Source organism: Aotus nancymaae, unplaced genomic scaffold (assembly GCF_030222135.1).
Source record: "Aotus nancymaae isolate 86718 unplaced genomic scaffold, 86718_ANA_hifiasm-v0.15.2.pri h1tg000067l, whole genome shotgun sequence".
Lineage (NCBI taxonomy): Eukaryota > Metazoa > Chordata > Mammalia > Primates > Aotidae > Aotus > Aotus nancymaae.
Genome location: NW_026988482.1, coordinates 38,462,084 through 38,479,502, shown reverse-complemented (window position 1 = coordinate 38,479,502; position 17,419 = coordinate 38,462,084). Strand labels below are relative to the sequence as shown.

General features: G+C 39.1%; 2 protein-coding genes across 5 annotated transcripts in view; one reads left to right on the top strand and one right to left on the bottom strand.

Moving 5' to 3' along the window:
* Window positions 1–3,234: 3,234 nt before the first annotated feature.
* PSMD6 (proteasome 26S subunit, non-ATPase 6) lies at window positions 3,235–16,102 on the top strand. Its single transcript, XM_012469574.2, has 8 exons — window positions 3,235–3,454; window positions 4,172–4,377; window positions 6,943–7,088; window positions 7,621–7,840; window positions 7,948–8,056; window positions 13,147–13,315; window positions 15,677–15,754; window positions 15,888–16,102. The coding sequence occupies exons 1-8, from the start codon at window positions 3,310–3,312 to the stop codon at window positions 15,982–15,984; spliced, it is 1,170 nt and encodes a 389-aa protein (XP_012324997.1). The 5' UTR covers window positions 3,235–3,309; the 3' UTR covers window positions 15,985–16,102.
* ATXN7 (ataxin 7) overlaps window positions 13,162–17,419 on the bottom strand; it is a 115,935-nt gene continuing 111,677 nt past the window's right edge. For all 4 annotated transcript variants that reach the window (XM_064367308.1, XM_064367309.1, XM_064367310.1 and 1 more), the window contains one exon: window positions 13,162–17,035. The gene's annotated coding sequence lies outside the window, so the exon portion shown is untranslated. The remainder of the gene's footprint in view (window positions 17,036–17,419) is intronic.

The following is a 17,419-nucleotide window of genomic DNA, read 5'->3' as shown; positions in this document are numbered from 1 at the left end:
GCAGCAGCATGATCTCAGCTCACTGCAACCTCTGCCTGCTGGGTTCAAGCAATTCTCCTTCCTCAGCCTCCCAAGTAGCTAGGACTACAGGCACTGGCCACCGTACCCAGCTAATTTTTTGTACTTTTTTTTTTTTTTTTTTTTTTTTTTTAGTAGAGACGGGGTTTCACCATGCTGGCCAGGCTGGTTTTGAATTCCTGATCTCGTGATCCTCCCACCTCGGCCTTGCAAAGTGCTGGGATTATAGATGTGAGCCGCCGTGCCCGGCCCTGTTATTCTATCTTTTATTATAGGTGCCTTAGCTGTGAACCTTGCAATGGGTGAGGAAAAGATACTATTTTTTCTCCCCTGCAGGGTCTCTGTTCAATATTAGTGAAAATGTAACTTGATAGATCATTTGTGGAAAAATAATTCATAAAATCTTTACAGAATATATCAAAATATAAAATATTCATGCCCTGTTATTCAACAATTGCACGTCTGGAGATTTAGATTGAGAAATAACTATGTAAGTGTGAAAATATATATGCTCACTCATAACTGACACTGTAATAGTAATACGAGTGAAAAAACAAAACGAAAATGACCCAAATCAATTAGCAGTTAAAGACTGACCATGAAAAAGTTGCCATATAAATATGATGGGCCCAGTGTGGTGGCTGACGCCTGTAATCTCAGCACTTTAGGAAGCTGAGGCAGGAGGATCACCTGAGGTCAGGAGTTTGAGGCCAGCCTGCATGACATGGCAAAACCTCGTCTCTACTAAAAATACAAAAATTAGCCTGGCATGGTGGTACATGCCTGTAATTCCAGCTACTCAGGAGGCCAAGGCAGGAGTAATGCTTGAGCTCAGGAGGTGGAGGTTGCAGTGAGCCAAGATTGTGCCACTGCACTCCAGCCTGGGCAACAGAGAGAGATCCATCTCAAAAATAAACAAACAAACAAAACAAAATAAATATAATGGAATCCTATGTGGTCAATCCATATTATTATCATCCAAGATATCCACAAGACATGGTAGAATGAACAAAATACAGTTTAAAATGTGTGAGTATAGAATGATTGTGTTAATATACCCAGGTGAGTTTTAATGAAACTAAGCTTCTCTAGAATCGTCACTGCTGAGTCCTTGAGACCTAAGACAGTGCCTGGTACTTTGTAACCATGCAGTCATGTTTGTTGAATGACTAAATGAAAGATGTTTAGAAAGTTTTTTTTTTTTTTTTTTTTTGAGATGGAGTTTCGCTCTTGTTACCCAGGCTGGAGTGCAATAGCGCGATCTTGGCTCACCGCAACCTCCGCCTCCTGGGTTCAGGCAATTCTCCTGCCTCAGCCTCCTGAGTAGCTGGGATTACAGGCACGCGCCACCATGCCCAGCTAATTTTTTGTATTTTTAGTAGAGACGGGGTTTCACCATGTTGACCAGGATAGTCTCGATTTCTTGACCTCGTGATCCACCCGCCTCGGCCTCCCAAAGTGCTAGGATTATAGGCATGAGCCACCGCGCCCGGCCCCTTAGAAAGTTTTTAACCAAAAATTTAGCAGTGGTGGAGAGCTACCTAATAGTAATTTTTCTTTGCTCTTCATATTTTGGCTATCATTTGAGTTGTCTTCAAGATGCTTCTTTTTTGAGACTGAGTCTCACTCTGTCGTCCAGGCTGGAATGCAGTGGCACGATCTCAGCTCACTGCAACCTCTGCTTCCCAGGTTCAAGTGATTCTCCTGCCTCAGCCTCCTGAGCAGCTGGGAGAACAGCCATGCACCACCGCGCCCAGCTAATTTTTCTAATTTTTTTAGTAGATACGAGGTTTCACCATATTGGCCAGGCTGGTCTCAAACTCCTGACCTCATGATCCACCGACCTTGGCCTCCCAAAGTACTAGGATTACAGGCGTGAGGCACTCCGCCCGGCCTTATTTCATTTTTATATTTTTATAGAAATAAATAATATATTTAAATTGTGTGACGATGCCTACTGCCTGTGAGATGTGGCAGTCTCACCTGTTTCAGCAGCTGTGTAAACTGGGTCAACTCTTTTGGAAAATGATTTAACATTAAATATCCCCAAGTCACAAAACCCTTCCTTCGTTTGTCCGTTGTTCCTTCTTGGGAATTTATGCTAAGGAATAAGATGCAAAACATGAAGTGATCTAGACAGCCAACGTCTTCATCTAAGTTTTTACATTAGGTAAGTAAAAATTGGTCAACCTAAAGACACCTCTAACAGAAGGAAGAGTGAAAGTAAGTTATGATAAATCCATTAGATGGAATTTAGGCCAGGAACGGTGGCTCACGCCTGTAATTCCAGCATTTTTGGAGGCTGAGGCAGGCGGATCACTTGAATTCAGAAGGTCAGGACTAGCCTGGCCAACATGGTGAAACCCCCGTCTCGACTAAAAGTACAAAAATTAGCTGGGCTTGGTGATGCAGGCCTGTAATCCCAGCTACTCGGGAGGCTGAGGCAGGAGAATCACTTGAACCTGGAGGCAGAGGTTGCAGTGAGCCAAGATTATGCCACTGCACTCTAGCCTGGGCGACAGAGCAAGATTCTGTTTCAAAAAAAAAAGGAATTCAATGTAACCATTACCAACTCTGTAGTAGTATGAACAAATGGAGGCTGAAAATGCAGCCATGTAATGATTTAATTTATGTGTAAACGAAACGACGGTGCTATTGTACTATGATGCAGAATCCTTGGTGCAGTTTTTTTCTTCTTAACATTTCAGAAAGAATGTGGATTGTAGAGTTCTAGATGGGGTTTTCATTTAGGCCTTGCAACATGGCTGTTACATGACCTTGCTTGGTCAGTTTCCCTAACCTCTTTTTGCCTCAGTTGTCTTACCCACTAAATAGGCTAACAGTAGTACCTCGCAGTATGAAGATGATTAAAATGAGATGAGTAGGAGTAATGACTGGCGAACTATGGTGATCGTTTTAATTGATGCTTTATTACATTTTCACTTTTCAGAAATTTTTCAGTTCCCATCAGTTACAAACGGAATGTAAAAATGGCTAAACAGGGAGTAAGAAAGATTCAAGAAATGGAGTTTTGGAGTTGGGCCCCACCCACTCTGGGACTCCGGGGGAAGCGTCGCTCGTGGAAAAGCCCCCGGTGACCACACTGGGGCGCAGGCGCTCAGGTTGGACGAGGCGTTCCCGGCGGTGTCCAGCAGGTGATGCTGCCGGCGGAGGCGGGACCGGAAACCAGGCCGGAGGCAGCCGGGCGTATTCGCCGACTCCTCCTGTTTCCGCTGCCGCAGCCGTTCGGAACTGAGTTGTCTCCTGTCGGCTGTTTTCTTCGTCGCCGCGATGCCGCTGGAGAACCTGGAGGAGGAGGGTCTGCCGAAGAACCCCGACTTGCGCATCGCGCAGCTGCGCTTCCTGCTCAGCCTGCCCGAGCACCGCGGGGACACTGCCGTGCGCGAAGAGCTGATGGCGGCCGTCCGCGATAACAGTGAGGCCCGCACGAGCGCCGAGTCAGCGGCCTAGGCCTGGGCTGGCCCTGCGCTCCGGAACCTGCGGGGACTTTTTTTTGTGTGGAGCTCCTTCTGACGGAGTCTCTGAGACCAGGCCTGGTTTCTCTGGCCCTGGGAGTTTTGCTTTGGTTGGGGGTCCCCTGAGGGACCTTTCTTTATCTCAGAGGGCGTCTCTGTGCGGCCTTCCCCTGTAAGGGCTGCTTGGAGGAGAGTCGTGAGGCATTAGTATTTAGCCCTGTGCTAGGCACAGAGTAAAGGCCCCGTAACTTACTGTCATTCAGCACTGTGTCTGGGCTCGGGGTATTCCTGCAGGAGGGTTCAGCTTGTCGTGGAGGGGAAATTTGGGTTGAGTTCTTTTTGTTCTTCCTGGTAGTGAATGTGAATGTTTGAGCATATGTATGTGAGTACCTGTTTATAAAAAGTCTTAACCTGTTTGAAGAATTTTGGAACTGAATCCGGCAAGAGCAAACCGAGGATTGCCTTCCCTCCAGCCCTAGTTGGAATAGGTCGGCAAACCTCCCACCAGCATACGTTTACGTTTTGCCAAGGCGATTATTAAGCGCCATCCCATGCCTTCCTGTTAGTGGGGAAGACACTGGTGGATGACCTGTGCGTCAGGGGGTGGAAGACGTGGGCAGACATTGACCTGAGGGCACAAGTGGCCCCACTCATACATCCCTCTTTTTGCGTGTCAGACATGGCTCCTTACTATGAAGCCTTGTGCAAATCTCTCGACTGGCAGATAGAGACGGACCTACTCAATAAAATGAAGAAGGCAAATGAAGACGAGTTGAAGCGTTTGGATGAGGAGCTGGAAGATGCAGAGAAGAATTTAGGAGAGAGTGAAATTCGCGATGCAATGATGGCAAAAGCCGAGTACCTCTGCCGGATAGGTGACAAAGTGAGTGGAGATGGCTTCCTCTCTCTGTAGTTAGTATAGGCTAAAATTGGGGACTATTCCAGATTAATCGTTTTTCATTTAAAAAATTAACTTTTTAGAAAAAGTATACAGGTAATCATGCTTACTTGTACTCGTGAATCAATGTACAGATGAAAAAGAAAAAGTCGTCTTCTTGAAATGTCTTACCGTTTCCCCAAACAGCAGCTAGGGCTGTATACTTCCCCATCACACTCCATGCCAATAAAAACGTAAGTGTACATCTGGAGAATTTTATTTACTGCTTTTACGCAGTTGGGATCATTTTCAGCAGTTTTCTCACTTGGTTGGGAGGCATTAGTTGTGGTGTCTTTAGTACTTTATACAGGTAATACTTTCCTTAGGAAAAACTAAGAAACAGTATAAATGTTGGCGTTCTGTTGATCTTTCTTTACTCTGTACCTGCCCAGAGATAGCCTTTTTAGTTCTTTTATTGTGCATTTATACAAATTTTTTAATAAACATTTTTTACATGAAATTATATATATATAAATACATACATGCTCAATAAAAGAACTTTTTTTTTTTTTTTACAATACCTACAGAAATTTTTAATTCTACGGTAATTTTTTTTACGTGGGATCATAGTGTACTCATGTAGTCCCGTTTACCCTTTTCATTCAACATTTCAGAGGTCTTTTCTATGCTATTATACATAAATCTGGCTCATCCTGGTTAACTGCTGCCTGATGTTCTACTGTAGAGCTAGTTCTGCCATAGTTTGTTCAGCTGTTGGTAGACATTATGTGTTGTTTTCATCTGTTTTTGCTTTAGCAAACCGCTGCTTTAAAAACATGCTTGTGTATGTCTCTGTGTATATATGCTAGTGTTTCTCTAGGGTATAGTCTATGAAACAAAATTGCTGGGACAATGAACAAGTATTTTTTTTTGTTTTTTTTAATATGTGTGGCCAGTTCTGCGTAACAGCCAGCTTAATTTTACTCCACCATCAGGGCACCAGAGGGATACCCACCGTTACTGGATGTTTGAAATTTTATTGAGTAACTCTGTAATAGTGGTTAAGAGGATGGGGCTTTGAAAGTTCTTAAATTATTTACCTGCAAGTACTTAGATATAGAATGACATGGTGCCAGTATAAAAAAATAAACATAGTGTGAGCTCTTGAATCAGATTTCCTGGATTCTATTTTCAACTTTGGTAATTATGATTTATGAAATCCTCAGTTTCCTCATGCGTAAAATAGGGGTACTGATAGTTTCTACTTAATGAGGATTAAAGATAGGAAAAAGCTTAGACTGGTACCTGGCACATAGTAAGTGCCTGAATGTTGTTTTGTAATTTGTATCTAAAACGAGTTTTTTTTTTTTTTCCACCTTTTCGGTTGTAAACTTATAACTCAGTCATTGTAAACATTTGGAAAATACAGAAAAGTTTAAAATTAGCTAGAAGTTTCCATTTACTTTTAAGCTGTGTTTGTGGTTTGGTTTAAGACTAATATATTACATATGAATGAGAAACTTAAAACTTTTGATTCAGGGTTTGAAGAATTTCAACAAGGACATGCTTGAATCAGTATCAGGAAGTTATAAAATGATGTTCAATATTACATTTCCTCTGTATTTATTAAATGTCATTCTTTCAAAAACTACAACTTTTTCCCTATTTACTTTTTTTTAAATATTTTATTTAGTATTACTAAATACTTAATGGACTTAGTGGGTTTTTATTCTTCACTGTTACCACTGATGAGAGTCTTTATTCTTTATGGTGCTAAGTTTGTTGCAAATTTGTTAGTAGAAGCTCCTTCAAGACATTGTCTTTGTCCTTTTGACATATCTCATTAGTCTTATTTTCTGATAAAACCAAATGTCACAGGTTCACCTGTTATTTTCACTGTAATAAACCTAGAATTACTCCTAGGTTCCTTTTAGTGGGGGATAGCATTTAGAAACGAGAAGCTCTGAGTGCTATGTGTACCCATTGCTCTCCTGCCAGTCCCTTAGAAATTTATGAAATATAACTAATAATTACATAAAACAAACCAGGCACACATACTGAAAACTAACAAGTGTAAACAAATTGTTTTATTCATATATTTGTCTTTAAAGCAAAGGAAACATTCCACAGTGCTTTGAGAGAGAATTACATATTTACAAATTCAGTTACAAATTATACTAAGACATAATTTCCAAAACCCGTCAGATGATATGATTGATAAAGTTATTTTGAAATAATGTATTATAATTATTAAAGAGAAAAAACATTGAATATACAGAACAAAGAAAAATAGTTAACAATTCTGAATGTATTTTTCTTACATTGTTTTCCAGAATATAATGCTTGGGCATTTCTTACGTATTTTTTATACTTTATATGGGTAGAGAAAATAGAATAATAAACCGTTTTCTACTTATTACCCAGCTTCAACAAAAATCAGTTAATGGCCATCTTGTTGTACCTCTACTCTTACCTATTCCCCCAACCTTTGAAGAAAGTCCCAGATAGCTGATAGCTTTTTTTTGGAAACTTGGAACCTTTTCTCACCTATTGCCTTGGCTTTCTTGACAGGAGGGAGCTCTGACAGCCTTTCGCAAGACATATGACAAAACTGTGGCCCTGGGTCACCGGTTGGATATTGTGTTCTATCTCCTTAGGATTGGCTTATTTTATATGGATAATGATCTCATCACACGAAACACAGAAAAGGCCAAAAGGTACTTTGTAACAGTGGGATTATATTCTCTCTAAATTATGATGCTACAAATGAGAAGCCGATATAAGTAACTGCCTGTTTTGTTTACAGCTAGTAAGTTTGGTCAAATAATTGATGTACTTATTTAGTAAAATATTTTCTTTTTTTTTTGAGACAGAGTTTCGCTCGTTACCCAGGCTGGAGTGCAATGGCGCGATCTCAGCTCACCGCAACCTCCACCTCCTGGGTTCAGGCAATTCTCCTGCCTCAGCCTCCTGAGTAGCTGGGATTACAGGCACGTGCCACCATGCCCAGCTAATTTTTTGTATTTTTAGTAGAGATGGGGTTTCACCATGTTGACCAGGACGGTCTCGATCTCTTGACCTCGTGATCCACCTGCCTCGGCCTCCCAAAGTGCAAAATATTTTCTTTAAATATTACCTTTTGGTTCAAGTTGTTAAAAGTCATTTTCTCATTTCAAATAACAGAAAATTTTTTAAAATATGGCCTTTTCTGTTGCCAGACTATGATCTCTTACTGTTTTTATTTCATAGCTTAATAGAAGAAGGAGGAGACTGGGACAGGAGAAACCGCCTAAAAGTATATCAGGGTCTTTATTGTGTGGCCATTCGTGATTTCAAACAGGCAGCCGAACTCTTCCTTGATACTGTTTCAACATTTACATCCTATGAACTCATGGATTATAAAACATTTGTGACTTATACTGTCTATGTCAGTATGATTGCCTTAGAAAGACCAGATCTCAGGGAAAAGGTAATGACCAAACTTTAATACTCATATTTAAAATTTGTTTTTCTGTTTAAATACACAAAATCATTAAAGTATACATTTTTTTGTATATATGTTTTTTAAATACCTAGGTCATTAAAGGAGCAGAGATTCTTGAAGTGTTGCACAGTCTTCCAGCAGTTCGACAGTATCTGTTTTCACTCTATGAATGCCGTTACTCTGTTTTCTTCCAATCATTAGGTAAGGATAGAGTTGCTATTTTTGACTGTTTTCATCTTGCTCCTGATCCCATGTGCCTAAAGCGATTTTTCACCTAACTGAGAAATGTATTGTGTAGATAGCTGCAGGTCTCTGATTAGTATTCCTAATGTGCCCAGTTTTGTTTAGAAGAGGGGTCATCAAATTGTGGCCTGCTGTATGGCCCAGGAGGTAAGAATGATTTTTACATTTTTAAAGTGATGTTTAAAAAAAGAGGATATGACAGGGAGCTATGTAGCTTGCAAACCCTAAAAGTATTTACTCTCTGGCCCTTTGCTGAGGATGTTTGCCAGATTCCTGGTTTAGAGTCTTAATGGAGTATAAGGCAGAAGTGAGCAAATGTTTATAACTGTTGAGCTTCGTGGGGAAAGAAGGGAGGGAATTCTGAATGTGATTTGGGGTAGAGATTAATTGAACCTTGAATTCAGCAATGGTTATTCTGTGTGCAATAGCTAAATAGCTAAATCTTTGTGCTGATTTGCAAATCATTTTCAAGGGCTATGGGTTAAGAAAATAATCTGTTGAACCTAATTGTATTCCTTCAAAGCTAGTTTGTAGTCATCCTGCCTACACACATTTGCTTGTTTTCCTACTAATGACCACAAACTATTAAGATGATAGAAGAATTAGCTTGCATCAAGTTGACCCAGGGGTCTCTCCCAAAACTTAAAATTTGGCATTGATATATTCTCTTATTTATGCTGCAAATTTCAGAAAGTGTTTGGTTAAATAAGATAGCATTGGTGAAAAATAGGAATGAAGGATTCCAAATGATTATTGTTAATGTTTTTGCAGTGGGTTTTGGCCCAGTGTTTATGGATACTTTCTCCAAGCATACAAATCAGGCTGCTTTATGAGAATTCATAGTACTTACTTACCTCAGGTAATGTAGGAACAGGTTTCTCCAGCACCATCAGTTACTCACTAGGCCTTATCGTCTCATACATACATGCAAAGTTATGTTGCTTTTGCACATGTGATTATATTGTAGAATTGCTCTTTTCCCTTTTTTATGCTTGGGGTCTTCTGGTCATCACTCAACTCAAATACGGAGCCCTTCCCTGCTTCCCTCAGTCAAAACAAATCTCTTACTTCTCTGCATTCCTGGGGTTCTCATTGTATGCCCCTGCCTTTGAAAAAAAAATTGAGGTATAAATCACACACCACAAAATTGCCTGAAGTGTACTATTCAGTGTTTTTTTTTTTTTTTGTTTTTTTTTTTGAGACGGATTTTCGCTCTTGTTACCCAGGCTGGAGTGCAATGGCGCGATCTCGGCTCACCGCAACCTCCGCCTCCTGGGTTCAGGCAATTCTCCTGCCTCAGCCTCCTGAGTAGCTGGGATTACAGGCACGCGCCACCATGCCTAGCTAATTTTTTGTATTTTTAGTAGAGACGGGGTTTCACTATGTTGACCAGGATGGTCTCGATCTATTGACCTTGTGATCCACCCGCCTCGGCCTCCCAAAGTGCTGGGATTACAGACGTGAGCCACTGCGCCCGGCCCTATTCAGTGGTTTTTAATATACTGACAAGGTTTTGCAAATATTAGTAATTCCAGAACACCTTGATTACCCCAAAATGAAATCCATACCCATTAGCAGTCACTCCCTATTCCTCCTTTCCCCCAGCCCCTGGCAACCACTAATTTACTTTATGTCTGTACAAATTTGCCTGTTCTGGACACTTCATGTAAGTGCAGTCATAAAATATGTGGCTTTTTGTGCCTGGCTTCTTTCACTTTATAATGCTCTCACATTCATCCATGTTGTAGCATGTATCAGTACTTCATTTTGTTTTATAGTAAAAGGATAGTCTATTGTATGTATATACTATACCCATTCATTAGTTCATAGATTTTTGGGTTGATTGTACTTTCTGGCTATTATTGATAATGCTGTAATGAAGATATGTGTATAGCTTTTTGTGTGGACATATGGAGTGGAATGGCTGCATCTTATGGTAACTCTCTGATTAACTTTTCGGGGAACTGCCAGTTTTCCAAAACAACTACATGTACCATTTGACATTCCCATCAGTAGTGTGTGAGGGTTCCAGTGTTCCCACATCTAGTACTTATTCTTTTGTCTTTTTTATTATAGGTATTTTGTGTGTGTGAAATGATATCTCATTGTAGTTTTGATTTGTGTTTCTCTAATGACTAGTTTCGTTGAGCATCTTTTCATGTACTTACTGGCCATGTGCCCCATTTGCTGAAACTTAGCAAACTGTTTTGTGGTAATTTCTTAGTTTGCCTCCTTTGCTAACTAGAATTTCTGGGAGCAGACCTTATGCTTTTTTTAAAAATCTTCATAATGACCCTGACAACAGGACAGTGCCTGATACTAATGTGCTCTAAAATAATTCAGTTGGAAAAGCAGTATCCTTTTCTAGGTAATACTTGACTGTATTTAGAAATTAAAAACAAATTGAGAAAGGCCAACTCCATACACACATTCATTCACATATAAAATTTTTTCAGAGATAACGATTTTAATATTTTATGTATCCTTCTAGACCTTTTATTCATTTATTATATGCACTTTAAAAAAGAAAAAACATTTAAAAACCAAGGTTATATGTACACATGGAACAGTTCTAAACAGTATCATATAAAGAAGAAAAAGACTTTCCTTAATCTATGATCACCAGTATCCTTTCTCTAGAGGCAACTGCTGTTAATCAGGTTTTCAAGTGTGTCTTTCAAGAGCACTGTTACTGACAGATACAAGCATGTAACACCTTTATGTATTGTGGATGTAGTTCATATACTGTTTTGTAAGTACCTTTTTTTCTCTTCACAAGTAACGTGTTTATCTTTTCATGTCACTATACATATAGTTGGTCATTTTTAGTCGGTGTTTATGAGTGGCTATCGCATACTAACATTGAGAATAGCAGCAGATTGAACAGGTAGCATTCCTAGGAGCTTCAAGTTATCCTTTCTTAAGTATTTCAGTGTATTGGCTATGCCATAATTTATCCTCTACTGATAGAAAACTAGGTTGTTTCCAATTTTGCCCTATTATAAGCAACCCTGCTTTGAATACTTCAACAGTGCATCTGTCCCACTTGTTATTTCCTTGGGAAAAAAAGTCTAAGAAATTGAACTTTCCAAAGGTTAAATATTTTGCGTTATGACCACTGTTTCGACAATTTATCTTCTCTCAATCTATAGCATTTGAGATAACCTGTCCTACCCTCTCCGTACTCCTTGCTACTCTGAGAGGACAGAAATCATTTTGATGTTTTATGCATTTCTCTTGTAAACGAGAATATGCACCATCTCATGTTTAGTAGCCATTGATCTCCGTATTGCTAAATTTTATGTTCCCTTGCTCATCCTTATGTGCCTTGATGTTGACCATCATTTGCTTCTCACCACAGCTTTCTCTTGGTTCTGCAGTAACAGGCTCTTGTTTCCTCTGGACCTACCTCCTCACCTATTGTTAGACCTCTCAGTGACTACTTTAGACTGAGTTATTGCCCTTGTCTCTTATCTTCATTTTGTGCCATTAAATACATCTGGATGGCAGTGACTGACAAATTCATGTCTCTAACCCCAAACTGGAGCACCAGACTCATGCTTTAATGTTTCCTTAATGTCCTCAGTTGACTGTTTAAAAGGCATATCCACTTGAACACTGCAAAAGTATGTTTGAATCCCACCCTCACCCCCAAAACTAAAAATAAGTATTCTCCTTCTCCAGGGATTTCCATCTTGTTCAATCCGCAAACATAAGTATACTCTAGAGTCTCTTCTCTTGCTCACCTTCTATATCCCTGTAGCTGTCTTCCTGCTCCCATTCTGAGTCTGGCATCCTTTCTGTTCCTGGGGTTAACCATGCTTTTCTGGCCTTCAGACTTTTTTATCATTTACATTGCTCTGTGCTTAGCCAGCCCCTCAGACAGGTCTTCTTCCCTGTCCACCCCAATCCAGTGGAAGGCTTCCTAGTAACTCTATCATGTTACTTTTATTTTCTTCACAGGAGTTATCTTGTATATTTGTTCATCTATCTCTGCCCTTTGAAAATTTAGTTTTTGTGGCAGCAAGGGTCTTTTGATTCACTGCCCTATAACTAACTAGAACAGTGATATACAGGAGTTATTCAGTGAAATAATTTATATTTGTGTGGATTGCTTATTAATATTCTACATACATTTTACTGTTTAATTGACTTCTAAAGACCTCTTTCTGGATCAAGGTCATTAACTCATAAATACATTTTCTAGTTTATCATTTGTCTTCAAACCTTGTTCATAGTTTTTTGTTTTGTAGACTATTTACATGAACAAATAAACAGGAAATAGGAGTCATCAGTCTTTGTTTCTTTGCTTCTGAGTTTTGTTACTTTTTGAAAACGTATGATTATATCTTTTTCTGGTCTGTGTAAGTCATTTGTTACTGCACCTGCTGTTGCTGTTAGAATTACTTTAAAAGTGAATTTTATTTTACTTAAGACATAAGAAGTTCTCTGTGGTTAAAATAGTACGTAGCCGGGCGCGGTGGCTCACGCCTGTAATCCCAACACTTTGAGAGGCTGAGGTGGGCAGATCACCTGAGGTCGGGAGTTCGAGACTAGCCTGACCAACATGGAGAAACCTCATCTCTACTGATAATACAAAATTAGCTGGGTGTGGTGGCGCATGCCTGTAATCCCAGCTACTAGGGAGGCCGAGGCAGGAGAATCACTTGAACCCAGGAGGTGGAGGCTGCGGTGAGCCGAGATCATGCCATCGCACTCCAGCCTGGGCAACAAGAGTGAAATTCTGTCTCAGTATATATATTGTACATGTACATGAACTTTGTCATATGTGAACAAGTTTCTTTAGAAGCTGTGCTCTTTCTGATGGTGACGTCAAATAGCTACCTGCTACTTAAGGGCAATGTTTGCATACCTGGCTCTTCCTTTATCACTGCTGTTGCTGCCATTGTTGATGACATGATGTGCAAGGGCAGTGAGAAATTAGGTACTTGTTGACCTATCTGTTGGACTCAACAAGTGTTGCTTTAGTTTTTAATCTTTTTATCTGAAAAGGAGATTCTTATAATTTGTCATTTTATTCATTGCAGCGGTTGTGGAACAGGAAATGAAAAAGGACTGGCTTTTTGCCCCTCATTATCGATACTATGTAAGAGAAATGAGAATTCATGCATACAGTCAGCTACTGGAATCATACAGGTCATTGACCCTTGGCTATATGGCAGAAGCATTTGGTGTTGGTGTGGAATTCATTGATCAGTAAGTTTAAATAATGCCATGTTAATTGAAGTTTTAAAATTGCTTTTAATATGTGAACTTATATAGTTTTTTACTCGTTTACATTGGTTCCCTCAATCTTAAGGTGGGGTGGAAGGTTTTTTCCCTTAATATCAAAACAGTCATTCATATCTGTCACCTGCCTTTCTCATGTCTGCCCCTTGCATTAACATGGGAAAACTGAGTTGTAGTGAGGTTGATTTGTTAAACATCATTAGACAAGTTGTTATCAGAAGTTGTCTTCTGTTACTTCTTTGTAGCCCACACTGCAGCTACAGTAATGACTGTTAGATTTGCTTATATTTTACAGTTGGTCATATTGCCTCTGATAATTTCTTCCAATTTTTAGGTTGCTGCTGCAATTCTGGTCAAATTGTTTGTTCAATGTGGGACTTTTAGTACTTCCATCAGTGACTGAACAAATACTTAATGAGCCATGTATTGTTTTATAGCTCCCTCTTAACAGACTTTGAATGTAGTAGTAGAGAAGAGATGGCAAGTAAGCAAATAAATATACAAGGTAATTCCACATAGAAATGAGAAAATGCTATCCTTACATATGGCATAGTTGAGGAGGTGAGGTTTGTTCTGAGACTTGAATTGAGAGGAGTCAGCTATATGGAGTCCTGCTTGCAGAGAAAACTGAATGGAAAAGGCTGAGGCTTTGAGCCAGGAACAAGCTTGAATGTTGTAGGAACAGAAAATGTCAGTGTGGCTGCAGCATAGTGGGGGAAGCGGTTGGAGAATGTGAGCATAACATATGGAGAGTTATGCAGGTGGTGATTTGTGTAGGACCTTGTAGGTCATGGAATGGAGGTTGGTTTTTAATTCAAGTTTGATGGGGAGCCACTGGAAGATGTTTGAGCCCAAGTTACATCATCTGTCTTATGCTGTGTTTTATATAGAGTAAGGTGACAGAGAGACCAGTTGTGCTGTTTAGTAGTTCATGGAGGGGATGTTAATGTGGCTTGGACAAGGGTGGTGAGAGTAGACTTGGGGAGGAGAGACCTTCACAGTTATAGGATGTCCAGATGGTATCAAGATCAGTGGTTCCCACATGTAGGTGTTTTAAAATGTTGATGTTGTTTTCAGTGGTCCACAGTGGAAACTTTAAATGAAGATGCATTTCATTAAATAAGACCATTCTTTTTTTAATATTTTTAAAATTTCAAACATCCATAAAATTCTAAAGAATTGTACAGTACATTTTAACATTTTGTTATACTTGTCACAGTCTACCCATTTTATGTTTTTTAACCACTTCAAATTAAGTTTCAGACACCAACACATTTTTTAAATGATCTTTACCAAAATAGAAGGCTGGTATCCCGAGGTTTTGTTCCATGTCTGAACTTCTAGTCTGTGAAATTGAAGTCTGATGACCACTGCCCAAGAGGGTTGTTCATTAGGGTACGGGTTGGGAATTATGGATGTTTTTCATGAGTCAGTAAAATGAGTGGCTTGTGAGCAGTCCATGAGAAAAAGAGCTTGGCCTTGCTTCTTTTTCCAGCTCTGTGGCCTTGGTCAGATTGTATCCTCTTCAGTTTGTGATGTGGAGATGTGATAAAGCCTTCACCAGTTAGGGGCATGCACCACAGTATTCCTTAAGTCATCTTGATGACAAGTGAATGCAAGGCAGTTGGTACCTTTCAGGTAGTAGTTGAATTCACATAGTATTTGAATTGTTTGTTTGTTTTTTTTTCCTTCATGGTCTAAGATCGAGAGGCAAAGGCTGTACCATTGAGCTCTAGTTGTTGTTCCCTAAAAAGGCCTTGTTTTAAATCTCTGTGATACCTGGGTTTCCATGGATTCTTTCTTTATTCTTTTTTTTTCCCTTAAAAAGTTAGTTTACATGAAATCCTCTTTTTTTTAAATGGGCAAGGCAATAATTCTACATCATTTATCATTTCTTCCCAACCCCCAACTTATTTAGACTAAGATATGTTGGAGAGGGAAGGGATCATTGTTTTAGTTAAATTACTGCTGTTGACATGTTTACCCATGGGCTGTATTCCATAATTTTGTTTTAGGTCTTTTGTTTGAAAGAGTTTATTAGTTTTATCAGTTTTATTCTGGTAATTTTTCCTAATCTAGTTTTCCTTTGAGTATATATAAATGGTGTAATTGTTTGACCTACTTTCCATCTGAATATGAACTTCTTCTAGGATCATGTTTGTTTATTCTGGTAGATGACTTAAAGGGACAACCTCAACTACTCATATGCAGTACCAAGCTTGAAGGGAAAGTAAATGTTACAAATTTAAGACAGTATTTTAGTGCAGTATTTATTTTTCTAAGAACTCTCTGTAAAGCTAATGATCTTATTTTTTTTCCCCTAATTAGGGAACTGTCCAGATTTATTGCTGCTGGGAGACTACACTGCAAAATAGATAAAGTGAATGAAATAGTAGAAACCAACAGGTACTTTCATTTTGTGTATCATTATTTGTTACACTGCTCAAAGTAAGGGGCATTCCTAAATTTTTAAAGTAGGTCAACTATCGTCATGGAGTAATGTGACTGGTAAATAATTCGTTTTTTCTTGAATTTATAGACCTGATAGCAAGAACTGGCAGTACCAAGAAACAATCAAGAAAGGAGATCTGCTACTAAACAGAGTTCAAAAACTTTCCAGAGTAATCAATATGTAAAGCCATGTAACAAATGATTTCCTTTAGAGATAATTGTTTGAATTTTTATAGCTTACTTCATTATGTGCCCAGGTCAGCTGTATAAAATAAATACTGCATTGTTGTTTCTTTCCATTTATATGCCTTCTACAATGGGGTCCATATAAAATAATGTCACTTGACTGACTTACTCATTAATGAAAATCTGGTTTATGTTGTCACGTTGCAGCCAGGTTCAGATCCTCACTGCCTCATCAGTAAAAAACAGATGTTGACACAGCCTATTATCATCTCTTTTACCTTTAAATCTGTTACCTGTAAGCTCCCTGATTTTACAAAGAATACATACTATATAGTGGTCTATAATTAAACAGTGTCTCCCACTTTTAGTATACAAAAGATGATAGCTAGAAGATAAATAAAATGTGTAACAAGCTTTCCCTCAGAAACAAGTAACCATATAGGACAGAAAGTTACCCTTTTTTAGGAAGCTGACATAACCTGGATTACAGAATCTACCAAGGCCAGTCTCAATTTTCTAAAACCTTATGTGTAAATAATAATATTATTAGCACAATGGTAATCCAGAAGTAGGACTACAGTAATAATAGCAGTGAAGAAAACAAAGTTGTTCCCCTGTTTGTCTCATAATTATACACTCAGTATATCAGATAGGGATAAGTGCTTTTAAGAAATGTAAAATCAGGTAGAGACAAGGGTATAGGCTCTCTCCTACAAGGGGTTGTGGAAGACTTCTTTGGTAAGACGACATTTACATGAAAAGGAGGGAGAGCCCATGCACGTATGGAGGGAAGAAAAACGGAAAGAAGACTCTGGCAATTTTAAGTGCAGATTTGGCTTACCTTTTAAGTCTCACCATGGCATTCAGTGGCATGGATTGTAGAGGCAGCTGGATTTGCTAAAAGATTAGAATGGGGTGAGGAGGATGGTGGGGGAGAAAATTTTTCAAAGGAGATCCTCGGCTTTTTGGTTTTCTTGAAAGATAGTTGGTGACCCTGGTGAGCAGTTTTGGTAGAGGTGAGTTCAGAAGAGAATGGGAGATGGCATTGTACTGTACAAGGCAGAGGAAGGAAACAAGAGTTTTGAGGTTAAAACGATCTCATTTGCTTGAAAATAATTTGATACAATTCACCATTTCTTGATGATAAAAATTCTTCGGTAGACATGAATAATATGTTGGGAAATCAAAGCCCTATCAAAACAAGGTAACTAATGGCAAAATATTAGAAGCATTATCTTAAGTGAAGACAGTGGCTCTCATCGCTGGAAGAAGAGCTATTGGTTATATGCCAAGGAAAGCAATGTGGCCAGAGCTTTGTTTTGAAATGGTTTTCCTGTAGGCACTGTATGGTGGAGGGGAGGCTTTTAAAATGCTCAGTATGCCTAAAGTATTTGAGAACATCCACCTATGCATTTCTAAAAATGGTTACTTAGA

Excerpts from the sequence above, each read along its gene's own strand:
- PSMD6 (XM_012469574.2), top strand. The coding sequence starts at position 3,310 with ATGCCGCTGGAGAACCTGGAGGAGGAGGGTCTGCCGAAGAACCCCGAC. Across the intron at positions 7,841-7,947 it reads GACCAGATCTCAGGGAAAAG|GTCATTAAAGGAGCAGAGAT; the intron begins GTAATGACCAAA and ends TTAAATACCTAG. Across the intron at positions 15,755-15,887 it reads GAAATAGTAGAAACCAACAG|ACCTGATAGCAAGAACTGGC; the intron begins GTACTTTCATTT and ends TTGAATTTATAG.